General features: G+C 43.0%; 1 protein-coding gene across 2 annotated transcripts in view; it reads left to right on the top strand.

Moving 5' to 3' along the window:
• The window catches only part of LOC140484768 (wings apart-like protein homolog), a 212,149-nt gene that overhangs the window by 122,073 nt on the left and 67,102 nt on the right, over positions 1 to 22,974 (top strand). For both annotated transcript variants that reach the window (XM_072583591.1, XM_072583592.1), the window contains 4 exons: positions 4,359 to 4,499; positions 12,920 to 13,072; positions 15,766 to 15,902; positions 19,649 to 19,760. In XM_072583591.1, coding sequence (XP_072439692.1) covers positions 4,359 to 4,499; positions 12,920 to 13,072; positions 15,766 to 15,902; positions 19,649 to 19,760 — 543 coding nt within the window. The remainder of the gene's footprint in view (positions 1 to 4,358; positions 4,500 to 12,919; positions 13,073 to 15,765; positions 15,903 to 19,648; positions 19,761 to 22,974) is intronic.

Here is a 22,974-nt window from a genome sequence, read left to right as displayed (position 1 = left end):
GGGCTTCTCCACAACAAGAGGTGCCACTCCCACCTTGGATCCTGCCAAATCATTCCCAAGAACAAACTGAATTCGTGGAACTAACACACCATCAATCATTCCCACTGTAACTTCCCCAGTCTTGTTGGCACTCCAACCTGATCTTACGTAGGGGAATGCTAAATTTCTGTCCGTCTATCCCACACATTACCACACCTGAGGTAACAACAGATCAGAAAGCGTGCATGTTCGTTTATCCCTTACTATCAGCAACTGGTTAGATCCTGTATCTCTCAAAATTATAACTACTTGTCCTTCTCCCCCTGTTCTTTCTGAGTAAATTTTACCCACAGGTGAATTCTTTGTAGAGATCAGGTACTAACTGCATACCCAGCCCCTGCCTAGGCTCTAATGTTATAGAGAGGATTTATAATCATTTGGGATGGAATACATTGATTAGGCATAGTCAGTGTGGTTTTGTGAAGGTTAGGTCGTGCCTCTCGCACCTTATTGAGCACTTTGAGATGACCAAACAGGTGGATGAGGGTAAAGCGGTGGATGTGGTTTATATGGATTGCATTAGGTGTTTGGTAAGGTTCCCCACTGTAGGTTATTGCAGAAGGTATGTGATTGTGGGTGGTTTAGTGGTTTGAATCAGAGATTGGCTCGCTGAAAGAAGACAGAGGATGGTGGTTGATGGGAAATGTTCATCCTGGAGTTCAGTTACTAGTGTACTGCAAAGTTCTGTTTTGGGTCCTCTGTCATTTTTATAAATGACCTGGATGAGGGCTTGGAAGGATAGGTTAGTAAATTTGTGGATGACTTGAGGTCGGTGGAGTTGTGGATAGTGCTGAAGGATGTTGCAGATTATACGGAGCTAGGCTGAGAGGTGGCAAATGGGGTTTAATGCAGAAAATTGTGAGGTGATTCACTTTGGAAGGAGTAACTGGAATAAAGTATTGGGCTAGTGGTAAGATTCTTGGCAGTGTACAGGAACAGAGAGATCTCGGTGTCCATGTGCATAGATCCCTGAAAGTTGCCACCCAGATTGATAGGGCTGTTAAGAAGGCATATGGTGTGTTTAAATTTTAATTGGTAATGGGATAGAGTTTCGGAGCCACAAGGTCATGTTATAGCTATTTGAAATTTTGGTGTGGCCTCACTTAGAGTATTTCAAACAGTTCTGGTCACTGTATTATAGATGGGGAAGCTTTGGTGAGGATTCTGACGTGATTTACTAGGATGTTGCCTGATATGGAGGAAAGGTCTTATGAGGGAATGCTGAGGGACTTGAGGCTATTTTCATTAGTGAAGAGGTTTGAGAGGTGACTTAATTGAGACATAGAAGATGATCAGAGGGTTAGATACAGTGGATATTGAGAACCTCTTTCCTCGGTTGGTGATGGGGCATGGCATTAAATTGAGGGGTGATAGATATAGGACAGATGTTAGAGGTCGTGTCTTTACTTAGAGAGGAGTAGGGGAGTGGAACACCCTGCCTGCAAAGGTAGTAGAGTTGTCAACTTTAAGGGTATTTAGATGGTTATTGGATAAACAGATGAAAATAGAATAGTGTAGGATAGATAGGCTTCTGATTGGTTCCACAATTCAGCGCAACATCAGGGGCTGAAGGGACTGTTATGTTCTATGTTCCATTACTCTATATTTACCCCTAACTATCACAACCCTGAACACTGGGCAATTTAGCATGGCCAATTCATCTAATCTGCACATCTTTGGACTGTGGGAGGAAACTGGAGCACCTGGAGGAAACCCACACAGACACTGGGTGAATGTGCAAATTCCGCACACAGTTGCCTGAGGCTGGAATTGAACCTGAGTCTCTGGTGCTGTGAAGTAGCAGTGCTGACCACTGAGCCACTGTACCATAGGATGTCAATATTATTTTAGTAAATCTATATTGCACCCCTCCATGCACAATAATTTTTTTTCAGATTTATGTGCTTAGGCTTTTTCATTCTGTTTTGTGAAATGAGCTTCATTTATTCCTAAGGTAAAATTTGCTGTCATTTCATAATCTCTGATGTTTCAAAGCAGTATTTTGGGGGTGGAGTAAAAATGATTTGATTTTGATTTGACTTCGTACTATCACATGTACCAAGATACAGTGAAAGGTGTTGTCTTGCGTGCTTTTCAGGCAGATTGTACCATAGAAGTGCATCAGGGTAACAAAACAGAGTGCAGGATAGTGTTACAGCTGCCAAGAAAGTGCAGAGAGAGAGAGAGAGAGATGAATGTTAACATTAAAGAGGTCCATTAAAAAGTCAGATAATAATTATGCGATTCAGTGGTTAATGTTCCAGGAAGTTCAGTGGGGTTAGTTGCAGTGCTTTGATTATGGAGTAGATTCAGCTGGAATTCACGAGACTACAAACATACGAAACCTAATGTGAAGTATCATGTTCTGAAATGCTGTAGAATCCCTCTGAAAGCACACTTCCCAGAAATTGCACTTGTGTATGTAAAAATTGACAATAGCATTTACAGCCAGAGTATGTTCATGGGACACTATGACACAGGTGAAATTTACACATAAGGAAGCTTCCAAAAGGGATTCTGCTGCTGTGCACAAGATTCCCGTCATTGAGAATTGCTTTTGGAGACTGGAGAGCCTTCATCTGCTAAGGAACATCATCATCACATTCTCTGTTTGTCTAGAGCAATGTTTACTTCAGAGTGAAATTGTGATCCACATTCTTATCCTGTGATTCCACCATTTCAACAAGCTGTACAACCTGTTTTAAAATGAATGGCTGCTGACTCACTGAAGGCTCTTGTGTAGTCTGTTCTTTGGAACATGCACTGGTTGGCAAGTTTCAGATTGCTCAGGATATTTGGGGCAGAAGTTTCCACTTAGAGTAAAATACTGTCAATCAAGACTTGCTTTTGACCTCGTACTAGTGGAAATGTCACATGGGGCAAACCAACTCTGTAATCTCAGTGGTTCAGGGGCTCTGGCTTTTATGAAGACTGGAGAACTGAAGCAAGTTTCAGAACAGCAAGTTAATCGAGATATTTGGGGGTACCAAAGTTACTTGAGCATATTAGAAACCTATTTTAAAGTGTTGAAAGTTAGACTTTCTTAAGAGCAGACCAACACATGATTAGCTGGACAAATTAGCTTTGTGATGTGCATTAACGCTAAACATATTGAGATTTCCTGCTAGCTTTCCTCTCGCCTTTTCAAAAGACCTGCTGGACTTTTTATTTCTTCCCCAAGTCATCAGTCTGTCACTTTCTTTATTTAAATGGAGGCAGGGGGGCTACTGCATCTACTTGTAGTCCTACACCCTATTTTTATATATATATATATATATTATATGTGTGTGTGTGTATAAAATATTTTGTAGCAGGGCTCAGATTGCAGTCTGGGCTAATTTTGGCTTTACAACTACTCTATTTTCAAATCGTGTATCACAACTCCCTCCCCCAGTCTGTTTGTACTAGTGAAACTTCTTGAGCTGAAGAGCTGTGAAACTTGGGTTAGAGAAGGTACTTGTGGTGGCTGCTGCTGACTATAACAGAATGTTGAACAACATATCATCGGAACAGGCCTTTTGGCCCACCATTCCTGTGCCAACCATAGCCATTCTAAACTGATCCCATCTGTCTCCACTTGGTCCCTCTATTGCCTGTCTGTTTGTTGAAGTGCCTCTTAAACTTTGTTATCATGTGTGCTTCTACCATCTCCTTGGCAGTGTGTTCCAGGCATCTACCATCCTCTATACAAAAAAAATTGTCTTGCATATCCCCATTAAACATTTCCCCCCTCACCTTTAAACCTATGTCCCCTAGTATTTGGCATTTCCACTCTTTCCATGCCCCTTTATAATTTTATATACTTCCATTAGGTTGCCCCTCAGCCTGACTGTACCGCGAAAACAATCCAATCTCTCCATCTGGTTAATACATTCTAATCCAGCCAACATCCCAGTAAACTTATTTTGCAACCTCAGTACAGTCTCCAAATCTTGCCTGTTGTGGCAATCAGAATTGCACACAATTCTCTAAATGTGACCTAACTAAAATTTTATACAACTACAACATGACTTGCCAATTTTCACCCTCCATGAATGACTGATGACGGTAAGCATGCTGTACACCTTCTTTACCTCCTCCTGCATTTGCGTTACCATTTCTTGGAGCTATTGCCTTGCACCCAAAATCTTCCTCCTGTATCAGTGCTACTAAGATCCTTGCCATTACCATATACTTTCATTTGACATTCAACCTCTCAAAATGCACAATCTCTTACTTGCCTGGATGAAGCTCTATTTGCCATTGATAGAGTTTTGCCTGGTTTGATGTACAATTGAAATCTAAAGCCAACTTCCTAATTGTTTGTTGTCTTTGTGCAGTCTCCTACTAAAGCTGTGTACAATGCCAGACACTGGAATCAGCCTGAGCCAGAGGAGCTTCCTCCAACATTGTCGCTATCTCATAATGTGGTGGGGAGTGCCACAAGTAAACAGCCATTGACACAGTCCCAGGCAACACCGGTGAGTAACTTTGTGCCATTGTCTATCAATGGAGGGTCCAAGCAAGTACAAGTAAGTATATTAATCCAGTAGCTGATATCAGAGCCAAACTTGATCATTACTATCTCAGTGTTGTTCAGTACAGGTACTACAATTAATTGGAGGTGTTAATATCATATAAATAATCAAATTAATTTTTAATTATATCGTCGAGAGTGAGGTGCTGGAAAAGCACAGCAGGTCAGGCAGCATCCGAGGTGCAGGAGAATTGACACTTCAGGCATGAGCCCTTCATCAGGAATGAGGCTTTTAATTACACTGCCTTGGCTAAAGTGTTTTCTTCGTGGCTCCTGTAACTATTAAAAAGCTGTTTCCCAGTGCCTGCAACTTCCTCAATCTCTGAATCTTCAATGCCTATCCCTTCTGAGGGCTAATCTTTCTCCATCCATCAAGACCTAGCATCAAGGATCCTGAGCAAAACTGGAATCAGTTGGTATCAAAGGCAAGCTCTCTGCTGGTTTGAGTCATACCTAGCACATAAGTGGTTCTTGGAGGTCAGTCACCTCAGCTCCAGGGCATCTTTGCAGGCATTCCTCAAGGTAGCATCCAAGATCGAGCCATGCTGTTTGATCAATGACCTTCCCTCCACCGTAAGGTCAGAAGTGGGGGTGTTTACTGATTACGGACTCTTCACATAACTGAAGCAGTCCATGTTCAAATGCAACAAGACATCGACAATATCCAGACTTGGGCTGACAAGTGGCCATAAACATTTGTGTTACAAAAGGCCTTTCCCCCAGGGTAGGGGAGTCAAAAACTAGAACGCGTGGATTTAAGATGAGAAGAGAAAAGATTTTAAGGTCTTGAGGGGCAAAGATTTTAGAGAGGTTGGTGCACATATGGAATGGAGATCTAGATTAGAGTGATGCTGGAAAATCCTTCTATTCCGGATTGAAGGGCTTTTGCCCGAAACGTTGATTTTCCTGCTCCTCGGATGCTGCCTGACCTGCTGTGCTTTTCCAGCCCCACTCTAATCTAGACTCTGGTTTCCAGCATCTGCAGTCCTTGTTTTTATCTAGCATATATGGAATGAGCTGCCAGAGGAAATTGTAGAAATGAGTACAGTCACAACATGTAAAAGGCATTTGGATGGGTACATGGATAGGAAAGATGTAGAGGGATATGTCCAAATGTAGGCAAATGGGACTAGATAAGTTTTTAGGAATCCTGGCCAGCGTGGATAAGTTGAGCCAAAGGGTTTGTTTACCATGCTGTGTGACTCCCAAATAAAAACCATCTCCAATAAGCAATAATCTAACCACCATCTCTTGATATTCAATGGCGTTACTATCACTGAATCCCCCACTATCTGTTGAGGGAGGTAATCCTTAGGATTACCATTGACCAGAAACTCAGCTAGGCTTGCCAATTAAACACTAGCTACAAGAGCAAGTCAGAGGTAAGTATCTCCTCACCTGACTCCCTAAAGCCTGCCCACCATCTACAAGGCACAAGTCAGGAGTGTGGTCAATACTCCCCACTTGCCTTGGTGAGTGTCGCTCCAACAACACTGACGCAGCTTGACACCATCCAGGACAAAGCAGCCTGCTTGATTGGCACCGCATCCACTCCCTCCAGACTGATGCTCAGTACTAGCAGTGTGTACTATTTATGAGATGCAATGCAGAAATTCACTAAAGATCCTTAGACAGCACCTTCCGAATCTATGGCCACTTCTATCGTGAAGGTCAAGCGCAGCAGATACAACAGAACACCACCCCCTCCAAGTTGCACCCTGTCCAAACCACTCACCATCCTGACTTGGAAACATATCACTGTTCCTTTATTTTTGCTGGACCAAAATCCTGGAATTCCCTCCATAAGGGCATTGTGGATCAACCTACAGCATGAGGAATGCAACAATTCACTACCGCCTTCTCAAGGGCAACCAGAGACAAATAATAAATGCTAGCTCGCCAGCCAGCTGTGCCCATGTCCCATGAATAAATTCAAACAAAATATTTCTTTTGGCTTATTCTCGCCCATTCTTATCTCAGAAAATTCTCCTTCATTTTTAATCTTTATCAGTATCATTCCCACTTTTTCCATCTATATCATATTTACCTACACTGTTTTCTTTTTTCCACCTTCTCTATTGTTTATTCCTCTTTGCCTTAACCCACCTATTCAATCTAATCTTGGCTGATCCAGGGAGGGCATTCTACAATAAATGAAAACTGCTGGAGAAACTCAATAGGGTCTGACAGCACTTGTGGAGAGAGAAGCAGAGTTAACATTTTGAGTACGATATGATTCTAGAGCCGAGTTGCTGTTGACTTGCAAGGCTTTTCCCCTTGCAGTTTTTATTTCAGATCTTTTGCATCTGTTTTAATATGAGGGAATTCTATAGCTATGTAAATGGATTTCTCATGTCCTCAACAAAGATCTCTTGTACTCTTGTCCCTCACTGGCTAGAATATGCAGCTTCTAACTATCCAGTTTTTCTAAAGCATTCTATGAATGGATATTTTACTTGACAAAGTCCTAGTAAATGTGTTGTATTCTCTTTTTCCTTCATTTGGTCTTATTTGATTATCCTTATTGCACTCTGAGATTGGCATATTCTCTAGTCTGTGCGTTGAGGTTTGTTGTTTACTCTGGTCCCTTTTGAAATCTGTGCTAGCTACTTCATCCTTTAAAATTTGAAGTGAAAATTGATGTTACTTTTCACAATGTGCCTGCTTCAGTCAACACTTGGTGCTTGAAGTTCTCTTTCAGCTGTCTTGTAAAATAGTTTTTCCGAGACAAACCAATTTTAGCCAGTCCAAGTGTCCCCATTTACACAGTATCTGATTAACACCTGCTATCTGACTTACATCTATCTGACAATTGGCTACCATCTGACTTGCATTTATATAACTTAAAATCTAAGCTTAAATTTCAGATTCATTGTCTACTTAATTGTCCCTAGGCAGTCATTTTGGCTGCTTTTGCTGAAAAGCTATTCGACGTTGTGTGTTAGAGAGAGAATGTTTCTCGACGACTCTTGTTTCCCTTGAGGCAGATTATTTATGAAACCTGTGACCTTGACTCCTACATTCAGTTTAATACTAGTACTCTTTGTTTGTCACCTATATCTCTCCGTGATACTCTTCAGCAGTGAGCTGTGACTCTGCACAAATGAACATCGTTCTCTTGGTTTGGTAGAAATGATAAACCAGTGATTGTTTATCCAAATGACTGAATAGACTCAGATTTTCACCCCACTATTTCTCCTCCCATGATCATTGATTACTGTTGTGATTGCTGTTGTTTAGACACTGCACAACTGTTCATCATCTCTCAAAAATTAGCTTAATTTGGCCAATATTTTTCTTGTTGCTTCTTGATAATGTACTAAACTTCGGAGCATGTTCTTTGCTTTAAGCAACATGTGACAGTGAGTCTGTAAAAAGTTTCAAGATTGGAAAGGGGGGAAAAGGTTCTTGGTTAATCAGAACTTTGAGGAAAAATTAAATGCAGACATTATGTATATAGCTGACAAAAACCATTTTGTCAAAATGCTTTGTTTTGCACTCATCAAAGCATTATACAGCAGGCAGTACACAGTAGTGAAGAACCTCTGGCCAATTTCTCAACTGGGACATGCCACCCTGGTTTAAAATTTAAAGAGAGCCTGACTGTTAACTGTCAATCAACATCAATAGGTGCATTCACCATGACAGTGCCTCTCCCAGTCAGAATCAACTTGCCAACGAATCGGCACTCTCTTCTCATGCAGTGTAAATGATTTTTTTCCCCATTGAATTATTATTATCTTCAAACTGTATTGCTGAGTGCATGATAATAAAGCTTTGATAAAATGTCTGTCTTCAGTAATGCCCAAGTTATGCTCCACCCAAAGACTTACCTATGAGGAGAGATTGGACAAATTCAGTCTGTTTTGCTTGAATATCAAAGGATGAGGGGCAACCTGATAGAAGTTTACAAACTTATTTGCAATGTGGATGGAATGAATTTTTGGAGCCTTTTATCCCCAGGATGGAAATGTCAATTGCTAAGAGATATAGATTTAAGGTAAAAGGTGATAAGTTTTAAAGAAGGGGGGAATCGTTTAAACAGGGTGGTAAGTGCCTGGAATACACTGTCCGAGGTGGTGGTGGAGCCTGATATAGCAGCATTGTTTCAGAGGGATCAAGACAGATGCATGATTATGCAGGAGTGGAGGGAAAAAGTGATACCCAGGTCCCTGCAGCACACTGCTGTGCAGAGGGACCTGGGTTAATTTATGTATGAATCATTAAAGGTTGGGTTGTGGGTGCAACAAGTAATTAAGGCAGCAAATGAAGTATTGTCCTTCATTGTTGGAGAGCTGTATGTTACACTGCAGCTCTATAGGGTGCTGGTGAGGCACACCTGGAGTACTGTGTATATTCTTGGTCTACTTAATTGAAGATGATGTACTGGCACTGGAGGGGGTACAGAGGAAGCTCACTGAGTTGATTCCAGAATTGAGAGAGTTGGCTTATGAGGAGAGTTTGAGTAGACTGGGTACTTACTCATTGGAATTTAGAGGAATGAGGGGGGACTCTGAGAAACATTATAAAATCATGAAGGGAAGATAAGATAGAAGCAGGGAGGTTGTTTCCACTCGAGGGTGAAACTAGAACTAGGGCGCATAGCTTCAAAATAAGGAGGAGGAAGTTTAGGACTGGGTTGAGAAGGAAAGTCCTCTCTCAAAGGGTCGTGAATCTGTGGAATTCCCTGCTGAGTGAAGCAGTTGAGGCTACCTTGTTGAATGTTTTTAGATGTTTGAAAGGTAAGGGAATTAAGGGTGATGGTGAGCTGATGGATAAGTGGAGAGGAGTCCACAAAAAGATCAGACATGATCTTATTGAATGGCAGAACAGGTTTAAGAGCCAGGTGGCCCACTCCTGCTATTCCTTATGTTATGAAACAGGCCACAGAGGCAAAATGTTTTTAGTTGACAAAGGCATCACGTGTCAGCGCAGTGTTGATGGGCTCAGGTGTCTTGTACCTGTGCTGTACTGTTCTTTGTTCTGTTTGCATTATGAATGCTGAAGTGGTTAGACTGTGAAGTTAAGCAACCTTGCTGAAACTTTTTAGCAGTGGAAGAGCTTCCCTTTCATCTCTATTCAAGTTACCTTAATTATAACATGTGATTTTGTTCCTCATAAGCAGGTTAAGGTTTTTAAAGTAGAGCAGAAATGATTGAACTAGTCATAGAGTAGGAGTTAAAAACAACGACTGCAGATGCTGGAAACCAGATTCTGGATTAGTGGTGCTGGGAGAGCACAGCAGTTCAGGCAGCATCCAAGTAGCTTTGAAATCAACGTTTCGGGCAAAAGTCCTTCAGGAATAAAGGCAGTGAGCCTGAAGCGTGGAGAGATAAGCTAGAGGAGGGTGGAGGTGGGGAGAAAGTAGCATAGAGTACAATGGATGAGTGGGGGAGGGGATGAAGGTGATAGGTCAGGGAGGAGAGGGTGGAGTGGACAGGTGGAAAAGGAGATAGGCAGGTAGGACAAGTCCGGACAAGTCATGGGGACAGTTACTGAGCTGGAAGTTTAGAACTAGGGTGAGGTGGGGGAAGGGGAAATGAGGAAACTGTTGAAGTCCACATTGATGCCCTGGGGTTGAAGTGTTCCGAGGCGGAAGATGAGGTGTTCTTTCTCCAGGCATCTGGTGGTGAGGGAGCGGTGGTGAAGGAGGCCCAGAACCTCCATGTCCTTGGCAGAGTGGGAGGGGGAGTTGAAATGTTGGGCCACGGGGCGGTGTGGTTGATTGGTGCGGGTGTCCTGGAGATGTTCCCTAAAGCGCTCTGCGAGGAGGCGCCTAGTCTCCCCAATGTAGAGGAGACCGCATCGGGAGCAACGGATACAATAAATGATATTAGTGGATGTGCAAGTAAAACTTTGGATGTGGAAGGCTCCTTTAGGGCCTTGGATAGAGGTGAGGGAGGAGGTGTGGGCACAGGTTTTACAGTTCCTGCGATGGCAGGGGAAACTGCCAGAATGGGAGGGTGGGTTGTTTGGGGGCGTGGACCTGACCAGGTAGTCGCGGAGGGAACGGTCTTTGCGAAAGGCGGAAAGGGGTGGGGAGGGAAATATATCCCTGGTAGTGGGGTCTGTTTGGAGGTGGCGGAAATGTCGGCGGATGATTTGGTTTATGCGAAGGTTGGTAGGGTGGAAGGTGAGCACCAGGGGCGTTCTGTCCTTGTTACGGTTGGAGGGGTGGGGTCTGAGGGCGGAGGTGCGGGATGTAGACGAGATGCGTTGGAGGGCATCTTTAACCACATGGGAAGAGAAATTGCGGTCTCTAAACAAGGAGGCCATTGGTGTGTTCTGTGGTGGAACTGGTTCTCCTGGGAGCAGATCTGGCGGAGGCGGAGGAATTGGGAATACGGGATAGCATTTTTGCAAGAGGTAGGGGGGTAAGAGGTGTTATCCAGGTAGCTGTGGGAGTCGGTGGGTTTGTAAAAAATGTCAGTGTCAAGTTGGTCGTCATTAATGGAGATGGAGAGGTCCAGGAAGGGGAGGGAGGTGTCAGAGATGGTCCAGGTAAATTTAAGGTCAGGGTGGAATGTGTTGGTGAAGTTGATGAATTGCTCAACCTCCTCGCGGGAGCACAAGGTGGCGCCAATGCAGTCATCAATGTAGCGGAGGAAGAGGGAGGGAAGTGGTGCCGGTGTAATTACGGAAGATCAGCTGCTCTACATAGCCAACAAAGAGACAGGCATAGCTGGGGCCCATACGTGTGCCCATGGCTACCCCTTTGGCCTGGAGGAAGTGGGAGGTTTCAAAGGAGAAATTGTTGAGGGTGAGGACCAGTTCGGCCAAACGAATGAGTGTGTCGGTGGAAGGGTACTGTTGGTGACGTCTGGAGACGGAAAAAACGGAGGGCTTGGAGGCCCTGGTCATGGCGGATGGAGGTGTAGAGGGATTGGATATCCATGGTGAAGATGAGGCGTTGGGGGCCAGGGAAACGGAAGTCTTGGAGGAGGTGGAGGGCGTGGGTGGTGTCTCGAACGTGCGTGGGGAGTTTCTGGACTAGGGGGGATAGGACAGTGTCGAGGTAGGTACACTTAAACCCCAGGGCATCAATGTGGACTTCAACAGTTTCCTCATTTCCCCTTGCCCCACCTCACCCTAGTTCCAAACTTCCAGCTCAGTAACTGTCCCCATGACTTGTCCTATCTGCTTATCTCCTTTTCCACCTATCCACTCCACCCTCTCCTCCTTGACCTGTCACCTTCATCTCCTCCCCCACTCACCCATTGTACTCTATGCTACTTTCTCCCCACCCCCACCCTCCTCTAGCTTATCTCTCCACGCTTCAGGCTCACTGCCTTTATTCCTGATGAAGGGCTTTTGCCCGAAACGTCGATTTCGAAGCTACTTGGATGCTGCCTGAACTGCTGTGCTCTTCCAGCACCACTAATCCAGAATCGAGGTAGGTAGAGATGAGTTCACTGGGGCAGGAGCATGCTGAGACAATGGGTCGGCCAGGGTGGTCAGGCTTGTAGAACTTGGGAAGGAGGTAGAACCGGGCAGTGCGGGGTTCCCGGATTATGAGGTTGGAAGCTGTGGGTGGGAGATCTCCTGAGGTGATGAGGTTCTGTATGGTCTGGGAGGTGATGGTTTGGTGATGGGGGGTGGGGTCATGGTCAAGGGGGCAGTAGGATGAGGTGTCCTCGAGTTGGTGTTTGGCTTCAGTGATGTAGAGGTCACTGCACCAGACTACCACTGCGCCCCCTTTATCCGCTGGCTTGATGGTGAGGTTGGGATTGGAGCAGAGGGATTGGAGGGCTGCGTGTTGAGGTTGGAGTGGGGGAGGGAGGTAGACCGGTTGAGGCGGTTAATATCCCGACGGCAGTTGGAAATGAAGAGGTCGAGGGCAGGTAATAGACCAGCACGGGGTGTCTAGGTGGATGCAGTGTGTTGGAGGTGGGCGAAGGGGTCCTTGGAAGGTGGGCAGGCGTCCTGATTGTGAAAGTAAGCTCGGAGGCGGAGGTGACGGAAGAATTGTGTGTTGGTTTGAGTTTGAGTTCCCTTCAAAGTATTTTTAAATCGAGATTCTTCCTGCATAAAAGATGACATTTTATGTTTCAATTTCTGCTTAATTATTGGTTAAATTTATTGCAATGTTTTCGCCCGTCCAACTTGGTTTAACTTGATGAGGACTAAACCATCTGACAATTTGGCCACTTCAGTATTAGTAATATATTTCTGTATCCTCTTCAGCATGGTCTGGTTAATTGTACTTTCATCTGCATGTTGCATTGTCTCTCTGCCTTGCCCTTCTCTTTCCTTATTCCCTTGTGCTCCCCCCCCTCCATTTTATGAATAAGACACTTACTTGCCAATAATTTAACAATGCTTTTGGTTCATTAGTTAGTCTGTTCTCACTTTGCATTTTCATAGGCCATTGTCACCTTAAAGGAAACCACTCCGAAGGATGAGGGTGTTTTCAAAGCTCCTCCCCCTCCACCCCGTGTGATCAAAACAGTGACAATACCCACCCAGCCATACCAAGACATTGTAACTGCACTGAAATGTAGAAAGGAGGATAAAGAGGTACTGGGCTTTGACTGTCCTCAGTTTAACTTTTTACATGTTAAGAGCATTTTGAGAGTTTATTAAAGTTTGGGTATTATCTAATGTGATGAGCATGTTAGTTGCTCTCTTGTGAAATACTGAAGATATGTGAAATGGCCAGTATGGCACATAGTGTACATGCTTGTATTTTTTTCGGACTATTCACAACTGTATCCCGTTCCTCTGCACTGGTCCATGGCTGTCAATGTTTCCCCACCACTCAGTGCTCCTTGGGTAACTCAATGTTTTGTTCCCCCATTTAGCCATCCCTTTCTGCTGTGTATGAAAGATAAGGTTAGAAAGTAGAAGGCGTTAGGTAGAGCTGCATTCTTTTGTCACAATTGCCCATTTCAGCAGGATCTCTTCCCTAGGGTAAGTGAGAGCTTGCAGACTGGGAAATTGCTGAGTTGCCGAACCTTTTTGAGAATTGCAGAAATGATTCTATCAAAATTATAGGCCAATTAACCGAACCTCGGTTGTTGGTAAAATTCTAGAATCCATCATTAAGGATGAGGCTTCTAAATTCTTGGAAGAGCAGGGTCGGATTAGAACAAGTCAACATGGATTTAGTAAGGGGAGATCGTGCCTGACAAACCTGTTGGAATTCTTTGAAGAGCTGACAAGTAGGTTAGACCAGGGAAACCTAGTGGATGTTATCTACCTAGACTTCCAAAAGGCCTTTGATAACGTGCCACACGGGAGCCTGCTGAGCAAGGTGAGGGCCCATGGTGTTCGAGGTGAGCTACTGGTATGGATTGAGGTTTGGCTGTCTCACAGAAGACAGAGTTGGGATAAAACGTTCTTTTTCGGAATTGCAGCCGGTGACAAGCGGTGTCCCACAGGGTACAGTGTTGGGGCCGCAGCTGTTCACATTATATATCAATGATCTGGATGAAGGGACTGGGGGCATTCTGGCGAAGTTTGCCAATGATACAAAGTTAGGTTTGTCAGGCAGGTAGTACTGAGGAAGTGGGGAGGCTGCAGAACAATCTGGACAGTTTGGGAGAGTGGTCCAGGAAATGGCTGATGGAATTCAATGTGAGCAAATGCAAGGTCTTGCACTTTGGAAAAAAGAATACAAGCATGGACTACTTTCTAAACGGTGAGAAAATTTGTAAAGCCAAAGTACAGAGGAATCTGGGAGTGCTAGTCGAGGATTCTCTAAAGGTAAACATGCAGGTTGAGTCCATGATTAAGAAAGCAAATGCAATGTTGTCAATTATCTCAATAGGGTTGGAATATAAAAGCACTGTTGTGCTACTGAGACTTTATAAAGCTCTGGTTAGGCCACATTTGGAGTACTGTGTCCGGTTTTGGTCCCCACACCTCAGGAAGGACATACTGGCACTGGAGCGTGTCCAGCGGAGATTCACACGGATGATCCCTGGAATGGTAGGTCTAACATACGAGGAACAGCTGAGGATCCTGGGATTGTATTCATTGGAGTTTAGAAGGTTAAGGGGAGATCTAATAGAAACTTACAAGATAATACATGGCTTGGAAAGGGTGGACGCTAAGAAATTGTTTCCGTTAGGCGAGGAGACTCGGACCCGTGGACGTAGCCTTAGAATTAGAGGGGGTAAATTCAGAACAGAAATGCGGAGACATTTCTTCAGCCAGAGAGTGGTGGGCCTGTGGAATTCATTGCCGCAGAGTGCAGTGGAGGCCGGGACGCTAAATGTCTTCAAGGCAGAAATTCTTGATGTCACAAGGAATTAAGGGCTACGGGGAGAATGCGGGTAAGTGGAGTTGAAATGCCCATCAGCCATGATTGAATGGCGGAGTGGACTCGATGGGCCGAATGGCCTTCCTTCCGCTCCTATGTCTTATGGTCTTAAAGCAAAGAAACCTAATCTTTGAGTTTATAGCCCCAAAGGATGCGAATCAGGTATCCTAAACTGAGCTGGTCCTATTTGCCTGCATTTGGCCCCTATCTCCCAGACCTTTCCTATTCATGTATCTGTCCAAATATCTGTTAAATGTTGTACCTGCCTCTACCACTTCCTCTGGCAGGTTATTCAATACCTATATCACCCTCTGTATGGAAAGTATTTCCCTTGGGTCCCTTTTAAATCTTCCCCTCTCACCTTAAACCTATGCCCTGTAGTTTTGGACTCTGCTATTCTGGGAAAAAGACCTTGTCTATTCATCTTATCTGTGCCCGTCATGATTTTATAAACTTCTATAAGGTCCCTGACTCCAGTGCTCCAGGGGGAAAAAAAAGTCCCAGCCTAGAGTTGGACGAAATGATCTGTTTCCATGCTGTATAACTGTATATGAAGAAGATTTTGACTTCAAGCAGCTTCCATGTCAACTCTGTTGGCCAGATCCAGCAGTACCACTTAAGGAATGGCCATTAATATTCCAGGATGAGGATATCTACACACAATCTGTGATTCAATGACACTGAGCATCGAAATACACAGTTCCATGTCATCAGATGAAGTGTCTGGTGTGGCAGCTCATCAGCACCCGCAAGATCTGTAGGTCTGCCTATAACTAATTAGTATTAACCAGGAAGCATTTGTACTGATCTGCCTTTCAGATTGATTGGACCAAGTTCTGTCTTCATTGGGTTGTGATGTTTCACGTTAGTTTCTAACTTTGGTTTTACTATGCTAGGTTAACTCTGCTTTCTGCCATTTGTTAAAGGCATGTTATATTTATTTTAGTTGTACACTGTGGTCCAGCACGTGAAGCACTTCAATGATGTGGTAGAATTTGGAGAAAACCAGGAGTTTACGGACGACATTGAATACCTACTCAGTGGACTAAAGTGTTCCCAGCCCCTCAACACACGCTGCCTTAGGTATGCTTCTGTGAATGGTGTCTTTGTTCAGGGGTGGTTTAAATATCTTCTCTGATCATTTTATGTGACATTACAGTCTTGAGCTTCAGTATTGTAGGGATGCTGTGTGTCTTGTGGGTTACTCTGTTCTGAGAGATCCTGGGGCAGCAAAATGGTGCTTTACGAAGAACGAATGATAGTTTTGAATAATGCAGGAGAAGTGAGCAATTCTGTCAAATACCACCAATTCTGTCATAATTGTGGCATCTCATTGATGGATTTATCCCTGATTTATAACTAATTTGGTCTATCTTTTAATCGAGTGATTAAGAACTATTTCAGCGCATGAAGCTATTTGTTCCATTATGACTGCACCATCTCTGAGCTTCTCACTTTCTGCCATTCATCTGCCTTCTCCTTTAAACCTGAACATTGTTCTTTTTCAAATAATTGTTGACCTCTGTTTTAAAACTTAGAAAAACATAGGAGCTAGGAACAGGGACAGGTCCTTTGAGTCTGCTCCACCATTCTGTTTGATTTTGGCTGAACCTCTATCTCAGTACCATTTCTCTCATTGTCCATTTGTCTGTATTCTTTAATGCCTTTAATACCTAAACAAAGATTATCAAATTGAATGCATTGTGGTTTGGCCTGCAGTGATGGTGAATCCATAGGATTTCCTTATTTCAGTCCTAAATGGCACTGTGACCCCCGGTTCTAAACTTCCTGACCAGGAAAAATGTCCTCCCTGCATCTCATCTGCCCAGTCTTGTTAACCTGCTGTGTATTTCAAGCAGATCCTCCCTCATTCTTCTAAATTCTATTGAATACAGGCCCAGTTGAGCCAATCTCTTATACAACAGTCCTGCCATGCCCAGTATCAGCCGCGTGAAGCTTTGCTGCACTCCCTCTATGGCAAGTATATCCTTTCATAAATAGGAATGCCAAAACTACGCACCGTATTCCCTGTATTCCAAGACCCTATATAACTTTAATAAGACATCCTTACTTCTGAACTCTGCAGTGCAGGCCAGCATACCATTTGAGTTCTTATTTGCTTTCTCCATATGTCTGTTTATTTGCATTGACTGATGTTCAAGGACACCCATATTTCTTTGTGCATCTACAGTTTCCAATGTCTCACCATTTAAATAGTACTCTGCCTTTCTGTTTTTCACACAAATATATAACTTCACATTTACCCACATTATGTTGCATCTGCCAAGTGTTTTCCCCGCACACTCAGCATATGTGAATTGTTATTCTCTCTGTTTTCGATCTGTCAAACATTCTCAATCCGTGCCTGTATATTCTCCCAATACTTTAATCTTGCCCACTCATCTCTTAAGTGTGATTTTATCAAAAACTTTCTTGAAATCCAAATAGATCATATCTACTGTTTCTCCATTAAATACTCTGAGTTATATCTTCAAAAAGCCAATACATTACTAAAGCATGATTTCCCTTTCATAAACTCATGTTGACTTTGTCTAGCCCATCAATGCTTTCAAATGTTATAGCATGTTTTAAAGTAGACACTAGCATTTGATTCTATGATTTTCCAACTTCTGATATTCGGCTAACTAGTCTGTAATTTTGTGTTTGTCTCTCCTTTTTAAATAGCAGGTTATATTTGCCACTTTCCTGTTAAGTTCTTTTTATCCTGAGATCCTTACACACTTGATGCATCTACAACATACCAATTTCTGTGAACAGGCAACCAAATTTTATTAAGCACCGTACAATAGGAGCCTTGGAGAAACCCTGAACACTCCTCTCCACGCTTGTAACACGGGTCCAGGGAAGCTCTTCCTGGATGACTTTTAATATAGACCTCGCAAGGCTTACAGGATCATGACAAAAGCTCTCCCTGAACACAGGAAGCAGTCCGTCCTTTATACAAAATCTTTACATCTCAGTTATCGATGCCCACAAGACAACACCCAGTCACTCCTTCCCAGTCACATGCCACTCTAGATACAATGTAGTGACCACCTCACCTCCAGAGACAATGTAGTGCAAATCATTCCTTAATGGTCAAACCTGTTGCAAATAGTTTTTGTAACTATTGGGGAGTAGTTAAATTCCAACTGTAATGTTCTTATTGATTTCTGGATGAATGGCAAGAAATCACCATGTAAACCTCCCACATGCCAACTATAAAACAAAAACACGCTACCCTACCCCGGGGTAATCAATTTCTTGCAGGTCAGTAGAGCAAATTAACTTCAATATCAAATTCCAATCTGTAGGAATTGCTCCAGAGTACATCAAATTTTGAAAAATAACCACCAACGTGTTCAATATTCAATTTCCTTTTATACTCTGGATGGAGATTAACAGACCCTAATGAAATTGTCAAACTCTAACCCCATTAATTTCTGTAGCACCAGTTTCTTTTACTAATGCAAGCTTTGTTTCAATTCCTCGCTCTCACTGATCCTTTGTTCCTTTAAATGTCTGTGAAATTATTTGTCCTCTTTTGTGAAGACAGAACCAAAGTATGTGTTAAATCCTTCTGTTGTTTCTTTGTTCTGTTTATAATTTTCTCCATTTCTGGCTGCAAGGAACCTCAATTTGATTTTACAAACCCTTTTCTCTTCACATAACTATAGAAGGTTTTATAGTCAGTTTCATTTTCTTACAAATTTATTCTCATTCTTGCTGTTTTTTCTGGAAATTTTGTCTGCTCTTTGAATCTCCTAATTTCTTTTGTGAGCCGTTGACTTAAGAAAAGTGAGTTGAAATATTGTATCATACATGTTGCAGTACTTTGTGTTCTCAGCTGAAAAAATGTGCATAATAAAGAACGGAATTAAATGTGAAATAAATACACCATTTAATAAAACAGCTAGATTTGACCTTGCTGTATCTAGTGGCTGAACTCGGTTAATTGGATATCAGCTGAAATCCTGGGACTGAAAAGACTAGCCAATGTCTAACACTAGATGAAGCCCAGGAACTGAGTTCAGAAGTGGAGTATAGAGAGGAACTCCAGATAAGAGGGTAGGAGACAAAGTGTGGATGGGCATAAAGCCAGAGAAACAGGCTCAGGGATAGAAACAAAGCCTCTGGGAGGGGGAGTGGAGCAATGTTGACAACCAGGGTCATAGCAGGGAGGAAGGAGGACTGTGGGAAAGATCTGTGAAACTGGAAGGGAAGTCATATAAAAATGTAATTCACTGAAGAGGAGGTCTATGCTAAGTAATGCTTAAGCTGACAGTGTCAAATGGATATTTAGTCACCATGTTATTAATAAAGATTAAAGCAAGACAAAGCTAGGGGAGTTTACATGAAATAGGGACTTGAAAAGAAAAAATAACTTTCTAACTCTGATCACCTGATTAATGCTTCTAGTTTTCAGTTCTCACATATTCCTGATGGTCTCTGGCTCTCTGTCTTAATCCCTTCTATGTAAAAGATCAAAAAAAGCCTCCTCCCAGAATGCACCAATTCACTCCATTCCAAAGCATTTTCAATATTTCACACTTTGCTATAAACTGTCCTCCTCATGCTTGCTCACCATATCCACTGAGCACAGCTTCGATGAGCAAATCAGTGCTGAAAGTTATTTTCAGTTTCCCACCAGTTATGTGATATGTTCCACACTCGTACTAATTGGAATGAGTATATTGTTTCTGTACCATCTGCTATCCCTTGTGCTGCTTATCCAATCTCCGTATTCTGTAAATGTGGTGCTATGTGCTTTGTTCTCTTGAAGGCTTGATTCCTCTCTTTAGCCAGTGTGTTTATCATTTGTCTTCCAGTATTATTAGCCTGGCCACCAAGTGTGCCATGCCAAGTTTCCGAATGCATCTGAGAGCTCATGGAATGGTAGCCATGGTCTTCAAGACACTGGATGATGCACAGAAGAATCAGGTATAACATTTTGATACTATAGGAAAGAATTACAGAATAGGGGCACTTTAGACCATATTTTTTAATGTAGCAAATCATCTAAGGCATTTAAAATGAATGCTTTCTGACAATAATTAACCCTGTGCCACATGGGATTTCAGATGGCCAAAAAATGTGGTAAAATAGTGTGGGGTAAAAAAGGAAGGAAGATATAGAGAATTTGTTCACTTGCAGCAACAGGGTATGACAGCCAAAGGTGCAGCAAAGTGAGTGAGGATTGTTCAAGAAGCTGAAATCGAGAAGTGCAGAGGTCTGGCAGGATTTTAGGGCTGGGTAGATTAGTATGGGAAGCCATGGAGAGTTTTGGAAGATCACAAGAAGTGGGAGCTGAAGTAGACCATTCAGCCCATCCTGCCAATCAGTGGGATCATGACTGATCTGGTCATCTTCATCTCCATTTCCCTATAACTCCTCGTTTCCATACTGATTAAAAATCCATAAATCTTATACTTAAATATACTTAATGGCAACCTCAATAACCCTCTACAGTAAAGAATTCCACAGATTCACTATCTCTGAGAGAAGAAATCCCTCCTCCTCTATGCTATAAATAGGTGATTCCTTACTCTGAGATTATTTCTTCTGGCCCTAAACACACACACAAGGTGAAATAACCTCTCTGCATCTGCCCTTTCAAGATTCCTAAGAATCTTGTATGTCTCAATAAGATCAGCCCTCATTTTTCTAATCTCCAATAAGTACGGGCGCACTTTCCCTCATAAGACAATCCTTCCATTTTGGTGTAAGCCTAGTAAACCTCCTCTGGACTATTTCCGATATCTGCATATCATTCAGCTGTGCTATAACTAGTACCTCATATAGTTTTAGCATAACCTCCCTACATTTATATTTCAGTCCTTTTTAAACAAATACCAACATTTAATTTTCTTTCTGTTACCTTTAAAGCAAACAACTGAAGCTCAAAGTGCTCATTTTGGGCAAGGGGTCAAATGGTTTCAGAGCTTAAGTTTTTCTCAGGGTTTTTTTAAATATTGGGAGCTCCTTTTTCATTCTTACTAACTCATTTATTAGATGATGCAATCACAAAGTAGCAATATTTTCTGTATTTGTGTTCACATATGGGGTATTTGGACTTGTGCAAAAGCAGGATTGGCATAATTCATCAGTACCCTCCAAATGATCAGTCGTCTATTAAACTTAAAGCTGCAATAAACAAGGAAAACACTTATTTCCTAGACTAAACAGTATTTACACTGGTACAGGCCACAAGCAGAAGTTAACAAAGCATATTTCAAACTAAAATGAAGAGCTGGAGAAGCTCAACAGGTTTGGTACTATCAGAGAGAAAGAGTTAACAGTTCAACAAGACAAGACAAGACAAAGCTTTTCACTGTGCCTCGGTGCATGTGATGCACCGATCCCAACAGTCACTGCATCAGAGGTCAGATCAGTCTTCCTTCATGTAAATCCAGGGAAAGTGATGGTGCTAAACTAAGTACCAGGCCATGCACTCGGAACATCCTCTGATCAACTGGCAGAGGTCTTCTTGAACATCTTCAACCTCTCCCTGCAGCAGGCCACTGTCCCTGCCTGTTTCAAGAGGCCAATGTCATCCCTGTGCCTAAGAAGGCTCATGCAGCATGTCTTCATGACTACCGCACAGTGACCCTATGTTCGGTGGTCATGACGTGCTTTGAAAGGCTGGTCATGGCTTAATCAAGCCCAGCCTCCCCACTACTCTTAACCCACTAAAATTTGCCTATTGGACCAACAGATCCATGTCAGATGCCATATTGCTTGCTGTTCACCACCGCCCCCCGCCCTCCCCCTTCCCCCCCAACCCCCCAACATCTTGACACCAAGAACAGCTACATAAGAATCCTACCCATTGACTACAGTTCAGCCTTCAACACTCTTATCCCCTCGAGACTGACTACTAAACTCGGTGATCTTGGACTAAGCCCCACTCTCTGCAACTGGATCCTCAGTTTCCTGACCCACAGGCTACAATCAGTGGAGACTGGGGACAATATTTCATCCTCACTAACACTCAACACTGGAGCCCCCCAGGGGTGCGTACTCAGCCCCCTACTGTACTCACTGTATACCCATGACTGCGTCGCCAAATACCAGACTAATGCCATTTACAAGTTTACTGATAACACCACCGTAGTTGGTCAAAATTCAGATGGTGATGAAACAGACTACAGACGGGAGGTGGAAGACCTGGGAAAATGGTGCACTAAGAACAGCCCAGCTCTCAATACCAGCAAAACCAAGGAACTCATTATTGACTTTTGGCAGGATGTTACTCATGCCCCCCTGCACATTAACAACACAGAGGTGGAGCAAGTGGTGAGTGTCAAGCTCCTGGGAGTGGTCATCCACAACAAGCTTTCTTTAGACTCTTCATGTGGACACACTGATTACAAAGGCCCAACAGCATCTCCTCTTCCTCAGACAGCTGAGGAAATTTGGCATGACTGCAAATACCCTTGCCAACTTTTATCGGTGCACCATCAAGAGCATTCCATCTGGATGTATCACTACCTGGTATAGCAATTGTACCATTCAAGGTCAGAGGCGGTTACAGAGAGTGGTAAACTTGGCCTGGATAATCACAAAGGCCAACCTCCCATCTATAGAATTCATCTACCAGGCCCGTTGTCAAGGAAAGGCAGCCAGCATTCTGAAAGATCCAACCCACCCTGGCAATGTTTTTCTACAACCTCCATCAAGAGGGAGAAGGTTCAGAAGCCTGAATGCAGGCACCAGCCAGTTTTGCAACAGTTTCTACCCTGCTGTTGTTAGAATACTGAATGGACTCTCAAACTCTTAACATTCGTCTCTACCTGTGTTTTGGTTTTGCTGCTGTTTACCTATTATTTACTATCTATGCTACTTAACTCTGATCTGCCTGTATTGCTCCCAAGACAAAGCTGTGCCTCTGTACACGTGACAATAAATTTAATTCAATTCAGTTGAAGTCTGATATGATTTCCTAGGAGAAGAAATTTGCTTTTGATGTTCTGAATAACTAATGTGCACTTCTGCAAACAAAAGGTCAGCACCCTAAATGCACTTTCATAGACTGATAAGGTCAAGCTCAAGTGTTTCTGGAGCACATGCTCAAAGCTAGGATAGTTTTTAAACAAGCAGTTCAAATGTTATTTAGTGCATCTCATGGTTGAACTTAATAATGAGCAGCATCCCA

Source organism: Chiloscyllium punctatum, chromosome 13 (assembly GCF_047496795.1).
Source record: "Chiloscyllium punctatum isolate Juve2018m chromosome 13, sChiPun1.3, whole genome shotgun sequence".
NCBI lineage: Eukaryota > Metazoa > Chordata > Chondrichthyes > Orectolobiformes > Hemiscylliidae > Chiloscyllium > Chiloscyllium punctatum.
Note: the sequence above shows the minus strand (reverse complement) of the source record. Positions and strands in the feature narration are given on the sequence as shown.